Source organism: Cariama cristata, unplaced genomic scaffold, assembly GCF_000690535.1.
Source record: "Cariama cristata isolate BGI_N322 unplaced genomic scaffold, ASM69053v1 scaffold1851, whole genome shotgun sequence".
Lineage (NCBI taxonomy): Eukaryota > Metazoa > Chordata > Aves > Cariamiformes > Cariamidae > Cariama > Cariama cristata.
Window position 1 is genome coordinate 280 of NW_009599630.1, and position 12,467 is coordinate 12,746.

Sequence of the window (12,467 nt, forward strand, 5' to 3'; positions counted from 1 at the left end):
CTTTGGGGAGATCGCGGCTGGCCCAGGAGAGCGGCCTGGCCAGAATAGGCGTGGGAAAGCAAAGGAGTGAGTGGCACTGTTGTGTCTGTTGGCCCTGTTCTTGCCTTTTGTATGCCTTGTAGCCGGTGTGCGTGGCCGTCCCCACAGAGACCTGGCTGATGAGCAGCCCTCGCTAAACCTCAGGGCTTTTGTTGGGGGGCTGGTGGAAATAGTAAAAAATTATGGAATACCACATGTTTATGGGATGAGCTAATACGTTTGAAAAAGGAGGGTTAAAGAGCTTAAAAAGAAAAGGAATGTGATGCCAGCCAGCACCTCTTGTTACTGTTGCTTTCTTGAAAAGAAAACTAAACGTTATCTTCCCTATCTCCTTGTAAAGTGATAGAGGATTAGAGAAAAGAAAGTAGGAAGAAACTCACTTGGTTTAGGGGGAATATCAGTGAACAGCGGGATGAAGTTCAGGGGCTAAAGTCATAGGAATAGAGAACTTTCAGGGAGCACCAAGCAGCGCTTTGCTGTCAGTGCTCAAGGGTCCCTAGAAGTCCCTGCAGAGTTGATGAGCGCTGCGTAGTTGTAGTTGTAAACCTGTGACGAGATAAGAGAATAGAAATTTTTCCCTGCTGCAGCTGTTGGGGTTCCCCTGTCAAGTTACTTCACTTGGAGCTGTGAATGCCCAGCTTGGACAGGTTCAACTGGAGCGGGAAGAAGCAGCCCTGTAGAGGGCTGGAGTGGTGATTCTTAAGGTTTTTCAAACTAATCCAGGCTCCAAAATGGTATTTTCAGGCTCAGCATTCAGAAGTTGTGAGAGTCTGAACTAGAGGTTTACTAGAACTGATGTTTTCCTGCCAGTGTTTGGTCTTGGGACTCTTTGTTTTTCAAGGTAGCTGGTGGGTTTAAGAAAACACTTTTTTTTTTTTTTTTATCTTGAAAGTAGAGATTTTTGTATGATCACTGGGTCTTTAGCAAGTAACTTACAAGTGCATCTAGGAAATGAACACTTTTTCCCCATGTTACTGATAACTGTTTGCCTTCAATTAGAGTTTGTTCAAGTGACCTCACCTCTGTTTCTCTGGTATTTTTCTTTTCATGTTTGACCTTATTCTGTGATTAGGGAAGTTCTGAGATAGGCAGATTTAAGAGCATTTGACTTCACAATCAGAAGTTGCAGCTAAAAAAAAGGTTTTGATTGGCTCCTTTGGCAATCTAAAATCTGGTCAATGTACTGATTACATTCCATTTGTGACCAGATATTGTCAGTGTATTTGTGTTAACTAAAGTCACTGTGTAATCTGGTGTGTGCACGGGCAACTGCCAGAAGGGGTGGACCACCTGTGCCTTCCCGTCTGCTTCCAAGTGCTCACACACGCTGTGTATTTTGTACTGCTGCTGGAGATTGTGCGAAGAGCCAGAGCAGGGAACTAAAACAGCTGAAAACTAGTTAGACAAAAATTAATTTTTATCCAGTTTAATTCCCTGACCTGTCCAACGCAGAACACACAACTGCTTGTGTCGGCGCAAGAGGCGCTTTGAGTAAAGAAGCACTGCGTGTGGGCTGGGGACAAGTCAGGACATCCCTTCCTGTGGTGGCAGGGATGGTCTAGTATAGCATAAAACTGCACTTGAACTCTGTACTATTTAATGTTAATACAGCCGTGCATCTTAGGTCAGATGATGTTTTAAATATATTAATGCATTTTTTTTTCTGATGTACATCTGTACTGGCTTTTCTGCTAATGTTTCAGTGCACATTAAGTGCTCCGTAACTTTGGAAAACTTACAGACACAATAAGGAGCATAAAACATCAACTTCTATGTCTTTGTAGTGTTAGGCTAATAATCAAGTACCATGAGGTGATAAGCAGTTTTCAGACCTGAGTTTTACTCAGTGTTCTGTGCTGCACTCTCACTGCATAGAGTGATTTGTAGGATTAGGGTGCTTGAAGGTTGGCTGAGTGTTGAATACAAAAAATGAGAAATTGAAGAGGCTTACATGAATTATTTACTTTATTATTGATCCAACAGCGACTCTGCTGTGACGTAACCAAAGTTAGCTTATAAGCAGTACAAATACCATTTAGAATGTGTTGCTTTACATGTCTCCCAGCTTGACTGATTCGCATGGAGGAATGCTATGGAAAATAGCAAATGTGTGAATTGCATCATGCAGTTAGGAGACTAGTTAGCAACATGACATTGCTCCTTCCACATGTATCTACACACTAGTGAATATTAGCTTAAATGGGAAAAACTTTGTAAGATCAAATGGATCCGTGAAAGCGATGCGCAGATGTGATCCTGTGTCTTGGAGCTGAACAGTGAACTCTACCATGTGCAGCAGGGCAGCAAGGATTCTGAAGCTTGTGGCTCTATCTTATCCCTGACAAAGCATGAAGAAATCAAAGTGTACCTTAGTGCTGCAAATTCTTCAATATATGAATTAAATTAAGTCATCTTACATGGAAAGACTTATTAGTTAGGTCAGAGTGAGTTGACACTTCTTCATTTAATAGCGGTCACTCCCAGCTGCTCATTTCCACCCTTGCTTACTGCCTATTTTGTAATCCTATAGGTATTTGCATACCCATGAGTTGTAGTGAATGGTGCAACTGACCTGGATTTTAAATTAAACAACAACAACAAAAGTTTGCCTTTGCTTATCTCTCTGATGTCATTCACCATTTAGCTGTGCAAGTGCTTCTGCTGGCACCAATAGGAGGTGAGTGCAGGAAGGTTGCTGCACTGCTACTTACGGCTGCAATGCTACTTTAAAGTGCTCAGGAAACTAATAGCTTAGTATCACAGTCTTAATTTAAAGATAATAATGGTTTAAAATACAGTCTTCTCTTTTGATTTGTAGTCAGTAGAAATTGCAACAGTCACAGACTCTTTAGAAAGTCTGAGTCCATGAAAATTATATGTGTTCATAGCGTATATAGTTGGTTCCCCCGCCCCTTGAAGTAGAATTGATTTTTTTTTTTTCTCTTTTTTAAATTCTATTTTCGTTGTCAGTGTTCAGAAACTCCTGAGCGACTTTCTCATGAAATAGGAGGAAATACCAATAGTTCATTCAGGAAAATTCTCTGACTTGGAGAGAGTAGGGTATCAGAGATAGGATTAAATACTAGTAGTCCTTTTATCACAATATGTGTTTGTGTAAACTTTCAGGCTATTTGTGGTGTCTGCCTCGAGCTGTGCTCTGAAAAAGTCACATTAAATACTTTTCTATTTTTTCCCTTAGGAAAGAGCTATCTCTTAATTTTTCCTCAAGAATCGGCATTTTGCTCAGTTGTTTATATCTCTGAAATCTTATGTTTTATAGATACTTACCTCCAAAGTAGTTGACTAAATGTATCATTGATTGTATTCAAGGAGAGGCGTCGTGGCCGTGGAAGATACGGAGGAAGGAAATGTGGTCGAGGTCACAAAGGACAGAGACAAAGAGGAAATCGCCCCCGATTAGGCTTTGAGGGTGGTCAAACTCCATTTTACTTGGCCATACCAAAATATGGATTTAACGAGGGACATAGGTAAGTTTCTTCACGTTTACTCAGAAATTAATCATTGTCTGCCTTTCTTGATCTTTCTCCTGAAGCCGAAATCTAGTATGCCAAAACAAGCCTGACTGAAAATGAGAGATTCCTCTCAGATTGTTAGCTTCCTTACCAGCAGAATCTCCCATTTCTTGTGAGCTTATTTTTTAGTGAATTCATTTATTTTCTGTTGGTTTACAGCTCTGCTTATGTACCCTTTTCTTTGCATAATCCCTCATATGTAGCAGGCTACCGTTCCTCCTACAGCTGAGTGTATTTCTCCTCTGAGACCACTCCTCCGTAGGTGCTTGTTTCGCTTTGCCTGTCTGCACAGCAGATAACCTATTGAACTGACTGGGATCGGTCCCATTGACTCGAGTGAGGATGTTAGGCATGGAAGTGTAATCCAAAGTCTTGCTTTGTTATTTCTCTTCTCTTTATTCACCTGAAGCTCTGATCTGCCGGTAGCCAAACAATTCTGCTTCTCTTCTCTCTCTAAAAAAGTGACTCTACTTTTTTAGCCGTGCAACACTGCAGTCTTTGTTTGTCTGTACTCCATCTGTTTCACCTAGGATCTTAACAAGCTCTTTGATATCAAATCTGCTGGCTGAGGCCATTGAGTCATCTTTTATCATTGTTCTCCTCAGGCATTCTGCCTTGTTTGACACTTCTGTCCTTTTTTCACATTGTGCTTGTTTGTGTCATATTGGTCTTCCAGCTTTTTAATGTTTAAAATTATTCTTCTAACATGTCTTTTCTCCAGTCACTATTGTTAGATGGAGAGCGGTATGCCAGTGTTTTATTCACTTCCTTCACTTACATTGACAATTACAAAATTCTGATTTTTTTTTAATTTTTTCTTGTTTAAAGTTGTTTTTTGTCTCCTAAGATAGCATGTATGTTACCTGGGTCACTAACCATTCTGTTGCTTTTAAGTATGATCATGAAAACTTGTACCCATACAATGCTGTTGTAGGCAGTACTAATACAAACATGCCACACCTAGCAGACAGTTTAAGAATGAAAAGACTAATGCGTATTTGTGTTTGAACTGTTAAAATTGCAGTTTGATTTCATGTTTCATTTGGTGATGTATCTTCATCAAATAGCTGTGCGTTTTTGTATTTCCATTCTTTATGCATGCAGTATAACTTACAGACCTGTCCTGGTTATTAAAGGTTTTCTCTGTGAGTCGTACTAGTTTTGAAGTGTGATTCAAACTCTGTTTCTAAGTACTATCATTTCCTCTTGTTTGCTTAAGTTGTTACAAGAGTAAGTGAGAAGCACTTTCAATAGCTGAAGACAGAGTGTAGATCCACCATCCTACAAAGGAAATGCTGCAGAATGCAGACACTGAGCTCCTTATGTTAACAATGATCACAAGTTCATTGGTACCAACAGCAAAAATCCAAACTTCTGCAGTGACAAGAAATTAATAAGGTCTTGCTGTTTTTAACCACATCTGACAGCACGTGGAAACGAAAAAGCACTCTAATTTCTTTTCAATGTTGTTTGCAAAATTTCGATGTCAGGCTATTGTAAGTGTTTTTCTAGTGAACGTTCTAAGTGCACTTGAGAGATGCCATCGTGGCAGGATGGGAGAATGCTGAATAATGTCTCAGCATGTTTATCTTCACCTCACTCTTCTTTCTGCCTGCAGTGGTGTTCCTCTACTTCTTGAACTTTTGCTCTAGGAACTGTCTGATAGTGCAAATTCTGTTGCTTGTCCTTCTTACTTAGCCTGTCAATAACAGAGATAAGTTTTTCTCAGTTTTTCTGCTACCACTCACAGTTTTCCAATAGCAGTTGTCAAACTGATTGTATGAGAAAGTTTTGAGCATCAGCATAAATGGTATGCGGTAGGCATAGACACTGGGATGGGGAAAACTGTTCTAGAGATTGGTTTGTATAGTAAAGTTAGAACTTCATAAAAAGCAAAAGTAGATTCTACTGAAGCTGATGGCTATTGACAGAATATTCCAGCTTCCTTTGGGGATATGAGTTAAGGCGTATTTTCTCAGTATTTCTCTTTCTTGGTGCTATTTTGAGGAAGATTCCATTCAATACTTATGAATGTCAGGTACAGTGATAACGGAATAAAAACATCTTGTTGGCTATAGGCAAGCTGTGTAGGAGCACATACAGGGTTTGGCGGATAGTCTTTGACTAAATTTGTAGGAAAGGAGAGAGTGTATTTGGTTTTGACTGTGTATTTTTTTTTGTTATTGTTGGATTTTCTGAATGTATCAGTGAAGCTGCCAAGCTGAATTCACTTCGAAGATGGTAGTTATTTAGAATCTTCTTGGCTTACCAAGAAATGCTGACATTTTAATTTCTTCATCTTTTTTGCTTCCTTAAACCACAGCAGGTAGAGAGGTATTCTGGAGTAAACTGAGCTCAGCGACAGCAAAATGATTGATACCATATTCGAGGTGGAGGTGTGTGAGCAAACCTGAAGGCATAATGGTGTCTTGGGCTTTAACTAGGGCTTGTATTTGCATTACATTAAACTTAAAATTTTGGCTTACGGATGGGTGTGTTTTAAACATTTACTTTGTAGTTTCAGGAGTGGGTAGAAAATGGAATACAGCATGCTGTATCTCAGTTAACCAGTTCCTGTTAAAGCTTCAGTTTTGTAAATTTCTCATTGTTTTGATTGTTTTGTTTTGTTTTGTTTTCCTCTCCTCAGCCGCAGACGTCAGTATCAACCGCTCAGTCTTCAGAGGCTGCAGTACCTGATTGATTTGGGTAGAGTTGACCCCACGCAACCAATTGACTTAACACAGCTCACTAATGCCAGAGGTGTAACAGTACAACCTCTCAAAAGGGATTATGGTGTCCAGCTGGTGGAGGAGGTACGCACACAAGACACTTATTAATTCAGGCAGTATAAAGCCTTGGGTTTTCAGTTTTTTCCATACCAGGCTGTCAGATGGTCCTTCCCGTGTTTTGGAAGCATCTTTGATTTTCAAAATTGGTTTGCTGTGGGATTTTTGTGGTAATAAATCCACAAGAGGGCACTGTGTGTTAGCAAAAAACCCCAGGATGATGTTTTAAGACCTGAGAGACTACAAAAATGATACTTAAGGAGCACATGACAAGAGGTCGAAGACATATTTTACAGCAGAAAACTAGAATGTACTGAAAGAAATGTTTGAATGTTTTGGAACAGCGAAGTTGTTTGGTTTTTTTCATTCAACTCAGGTGACTGAGTGAGGGCAATTTGGTTACCTGTCAGTGCAGGGAACAAATAAATCATAATATTTTGCAGGATTTAATGTTTCTTACAACCTTGCAGAGAAGAATAAACATCTGTCCTAAAATATTCATGTTAACGTTACTCTGATGTGTGTTGAAATTTGCAGGGTGCTGATATTTTTTCAGCAAAAGTAAATATTGAAGTGCAGAGGGCATCTGAATTGGCAATTGCAACCATAGAAAAAAATGGAGGTGTGGTAACAACATCATTCTATGATCCAAGGAGTTTGGGTAAGAATTTCTTTTCATTTCTGCCTGTTTTTTTGAATGTGTGAGGATTAAATGATCCAAATCAAAGTTGCAAACATAGTTCTTCCTGGAAAATGATCCACTACTTCTAAAAGCTTCAACAACACATTGTAATACAAATGTTGAATTGTAATGCGTTGTCATTTTTCTTTTTTTTTTTTTTTTTAACCATCCACCTGTTTAGCCGTACCAGTGTTATTAATCGTTTCCCAGTCAGCCAGTTAAGGAAATCCAAGTAGCTTTGTAAATAAAGGAACTAATAAAAGATTGTTTCTTTGAATTTTTGTCTTCTAACTTTCTCACGTGTTTAGTAACACTAAGAAAATCAGGGAAAAAAATTAGGTTTAAAAACCACTATTGATGTTTATATTTTTAATTTAAAATACTTTTCTGGTTAAAGTGAGGAAGTAGCAGAAGTTACAGAAGCTCAGAATCGTTCCAGTCAAAATGGCTATTGTTTTCAGAACACTTTCACTGAAGAATGAGGCTTTGCTTTACTTGAGGCTGCATCCTGCCTAATATTCATTCATACAGTTTTTAATGACAATAACGGAGCTTTCATATATGAATGAGGCTGAGAACAAGAGGAATAGACATTTTCAGTGTGCAAAATATGTTACCATGGAGTGATACAAGTTCTTTTTTTCCAATCCAGAAAATAAACAAAATCTTAATGTTAAGAGGATCTAGGATGTAATTTGCCAAATTCAGTAAAACTTCGAAGAGGAGAGGATAGTCTCACAAATGACTAAATAGGTGCATGTGCCATTGATTCTTTATTTAAAATACTTACAGAAACGCTAAATTTGACATTTGTTGGCACACTGTCTAAATAGCTGTGCAAATGCATTGCTTCTGACTTGGAATTCAGTCCTTTAAATAAATGACAGTGTCTACCTTGGTTATTGTATCATTCCAAAGTAGGCATTCTAAATGTATTAGAAGTAAGAATTCATCCAGATTGTAACTATAAATATCTTGTTAAAACAGAGTTGCTTGTTTGGTGAGGTGAAACTTAACCACTATCTCATTCTGAGCAAGAGTATTCTTAAGATTTGGGTTTTTGCTTGGTACTTTTTAGTAAGAGTTTAGTAATGTATTTAGGACAAAATACTAAATAAGAAGGTGTAATTTAATGTCTTTAAATATGTATTATAAAGCATAGTATCTAATTTTCTCTCATGTTTGCCCACAGAAATTTTATGTAAGCCAGTAGTATTTTTTCTGCGTGGTCAGCCTATTCCAAAGCGAATGCTTCCACCCGAAGATCTAGTCCGTTACTACACAGATGCCAGAAATCGTGGGTACCTGGCAGATCCATCTAAGGTTGCGGAAGCCAGGCGTGAACTTGCCAAGAAATATGGCTATGTCTTACCAGACATAACCAAGGATGAACTCTTCAAAATGTTGAGCACACGCAAGGATCCTAGACAGATATTTTTTGGTCTTGCTCCAGGATGGATCGTAAACATGGCAGACAAGAAAATTCTAAAACCAACTGATGAGAGGCTGTTAAAATACTACAGCTCATGAATTCAGGACTGGAGACAACTGCAGGTGTACAGGAAACATCTGGGTATGAACTAATGGATACAAAGTGGTGTTTGTTTTTTTTTTAAGACTCCTGTTATACTAGACAAAACATAAATTTTTGTTTATGTAATCTTCTGGTGTAGCTCTCAACTTTTTTTAGTGTCATAATACAGTGTATGAAAAGTCTGAACGTTTGGAAACAGAGTAGAGTTTGACATAACGTGTGTGTTAGGGCACTTTCTCTTGCTATGATTTGCCAGTTATTTTTTTTCAGACAAAATGTTTCCATGTTGCATTTATTTCAGAGGATGATTCCAAACAGTAGCTTGATCTAATAATTAGTTAATATTTTTCCCCCTCAATTTAAAATCAGAAACATGTCTGTACAAAGCTAATACTAGTTTTACAATCATATTAAATAACGTTATGTTTTAGAAAATGTTACCTTGAATACCTCTAAAGGTAGACCATCTGGATGGGGGAAACTAAAAACCACCAGAAATAACAAAGTACGGAAGAATTCATTTACCTCTTCAATTCCATAATAGTGTGTTGGACTTTGCCACTGCCATCAATAGCACGAGAGCTTGAGAGGACTTCATTTTTGTCTTATTCCTTCAGGTGAAATCGAGAAAGACAAGGCGTGCAGTTTAAAAGAACTTTCTTTCTAAATTTAGGGGAAAAAAAAAAGATAACTATCTTAAATCAGTGGCTTTTATTATTCAAACAGAATTTAAAACTTGTCCAGACACAAATGTAACGTCATTAGTAAAAATGCGTAGTGGAATCCCGAGTCAATGAATATCAGTAGGTTGCGAAGGATGGGGATGTGATGGATAAAGTACACAATTAGGATTCAGTTTTCAGCTTGATCACAGGTTGCATATGTGACAGTGGACAAATTAATTTAGATGTTGGGAAAAGTTATGAACAAATTGTTTTTATGGGAAACAGTATTTTAACCACACCAACTTGATACAATCTTGAAAAATAATATTTTCCAACAAATGTTTGTTTCATCAGTCTATCCAGAATACTATATTATTACTATGCAAGAGTATTCTAGGTTTCATATGGAAGCTTAGGATTGGGCATTTGGGATGATCAACCAAGCAGTAAATTGAAAGATGAGAGAGGAGACCAAGTTAATCTGTTGGAACTTGCTCCGATTCCTCAGAAGTCAATGAGATGCTTCAGAATTACATAAACTTTAATGAAAGCTGAATTTGGCTTTAAAATAGTGATAATTTGGTTATTAGGATGCAGGAAACAGTCCAGAAGACCAGAACACGAGAAGAAGTCTTGCTTTCCAATTTTCATGTGCCTTTAGAAATGCTACTTACAGATTCCTGTAGCTGCCAAACCATCCCATCTCCTAGGGAAAGCCCTCAGAGTGCCAGGATCTCCTGTTTCTCCTGTCTAATGCCTGTATTTTGCTGGTGTGCCTCAAGGGGCGGGGGGGGAAGAAAAAAAAAATTAAATATCTTCTTTTTCTTTCAGAGAATAACAAGAAGCGGATCAATCTTTTTTTGTTGGTGTTTGTCAACCAGCCCAGAGTTTTGCTTCACTCAACAAACCGCCTTGACAGTTATTATGAACATCTGTAATTGCACATCAAAATAAAACAAGTCTTCTATTCTCGTGCTGATTAAATAATCTGAAATCCAGAGATTACCAATGGAAAGTTACTAGTTTTTGACAACTTACTCTTCAGCTTCTATTGTTCGTTGTTAATGTGTCTCAGATGCTATCAGTAATGGTCGTTCTCCTGACTTGTGGTTTAAGTATAGGTGAAACATAGCAAAACAACACCAATATAAAACTGGATTGTGAATAGCAGGAATTTGGTCTTGGTGGCGTTAACATTCATATTTTATAAGGTGCACAACACTTTCTTGGCACATTAAGAGTAGTACTGTGTGCCAAAAAAAGTATAGCTAGTGTTAATTTGAATGTGAAGTAAATAACTTTCTCACTTTAGATGTATCCTGTTCTGCATCCTGATGATTGTTGGTTTGGAACCTTAAATGACAAGCAATACTTCTCCTTTTTTTTTTTTTTTTTTTTTCTCTTTTGGTATTACAATACTACTGCCTGCATTTGGGAAGGGGGGTGGGGGGGAAGAGTATTTATTGCCTTCCCTTATTTGTGCCATAATGTTTCTGTTTTTATGAATCAATTCACAATTGTATTTTGTGGAGGTGGTGGTACTCGACAGGAAAGCTACTTAACTGGAAGCGAAGAAGGAAGTTAGTCATATTAGTGAAGACCAGAAGACAAAAGTGTTTATGTATCATTGTGTATTTTTGGGAGGAGAGGGGGGGGGAAGGCAACTTTGTTTTAATTCCTGCTCTTTGTATTAAAATGAACAAATTGCTCTCAGCAATTTTTTTCTAAATCAACTTCTTTGATACACACACGCGTGCACGCGCTAGTTTCTGTAGGTTTCTAAATGCTTTTCAGGTGAAAGGGTAACTTGGATAAAATGATAACAGTGAAAGAAAGAATGAAAACAGGAAACAGATGTCTGGTGACGTTGAGGGACTGGATAGCACTTATTCAGTGAACAACGTCTTAGTCACAAGGCAGCTGTATCCTGGCTCTGATACTGTAACGCTACAAATACCTTGGAGCCAAAACAGCCACGTTCCACAAAATCCGGTCATTCTACTTTATAAAGGTGATCTTTTATCATCTTATAAGTGGAGAGGGCAAAAAGGGCTGTATGTTGCTTTATTTAAAATATGCAATGCTTGCCCTTTTTTTCTCTCTTCTGTTTACAGTAGGTAGTATTTTATAACAGTTGTTCTGATTTTTATTTACTAGTGAAAAAAGTGACAAGGCTATAGAGGATTTCCTGTTCGTTTTATCTCGTCAGGAACACAAGTCTCCTGGCAACCGAATACAGAATTATCAAAAGCACAAGTAAGTTATTGACAAGGTTTCTAATAAATCCGTAATAAACAGCCTCCCAATGGACTGTTGTTTATATGAGGGTCAGGCTCACTGATGCAAGACTCTAAGCTAGCACTGGCATCTGAGACCATTCCATTTACTTAGTAATATGTATCATGTTTTCATGTTTGTAAGATAAATGATTGCCTTGGATATCCTGTTTTGATAGGGATTTTTTCATATGCAACAATGTATTACACAGCAAGAGGCACCCAATCTGCTGTAACCGGAAAAGCATTATCAAGTAGCTGAGGAAAAGAAATGTTATTTGTGCCATAAGATACTGAAAGCCATGTCCACTTCGATCAACATCATACTTTTGAATGATTCCCTGATAAAACTGATTACATATTTGAGGCTGAAATGAAAATAAAGGCCTCTGAAAGAGTGCATACCTTGTTATATCATACCTTTACAATTAGAAATCACCTATTTCTTATGAGATAGACTCTACTAATAGCAGCCAGTCAATACTATACTTGCAGGTGGCTGACTGCGAACTCGCAATGAAGCAAGTTAAAATACGTGCATTTCCCCTTTTACTTATACGTACAGCAAAGACATGCTGGCTTTTAATTCATTATACTTCATGCTATGGTATTTGTGTTTAACAACCAAAAGTTGGCTGTACCAGTCACTGATTTCCAAAAAGGAATAAATGAATGAATCGGTGGCCCTGATCTGAATCTTCGCTGGCAGTTTGCCAACATTGTTTTGACATACAAGCATAATTGATGTTGGTGCTCCAGGAAGTCATATAAAAGTGATCAATTATGAAGATAGCTTCCCATTGCTATTTTATTATTTTCTATTTTATTGCTAAGATTTAAAATGCTAATGCAAAGCCAATTTTTCACTGTTGAACCCTTACAAGTTTTGTAAAAATCTGTCTCTAATTTGAAATTGTTGTACAAATTCTGTATATTTAAGTGTTTTATTTTC

At 37.8% G+C, this 12,467-nt stretch overlaps 1 protein-coding gene across 2 annotated transcripts in view; it reads left to right on the forward strand.

Annotated features, from left to right (window-relative positions):
• MRPL15 (mitochondrial ribosomal protein L15) overlaps positions 1-8,806 on the forward strand; it is a 9,068-nt gene extending 262 nt beyond the window's left edge. Inside the window, exons 2-5 of one of the 2 annotated variants that reach the window (XM_009709736.1) lie at positions 3,370-3,527; positions 6,220-6,385; positions 6,896-7,019; positions 8,233-8,806. In XM_009709736.1, coding sequence (XP_009708038.1) covers positions 3,370-3,527; positions 6,220-6,385; positions 6,896-7,019; positions 8,233-8,570 — 786 coding nt within the window. In that variant the 3' untranslated portion in view covers positions 8,571-8,806. The remainder of the gene's footprint in view (positions 1-3,369; positions 3,528-6,219; positions 6,386-6,895; positions 7,020-8,232) is intronic. The other variant, XM_009709737.1, reaches the window with a different exon arrangement.
• The last annotated feature ends 3,661 nt before the right edge of the window (positions 8,807-12,467 follow it).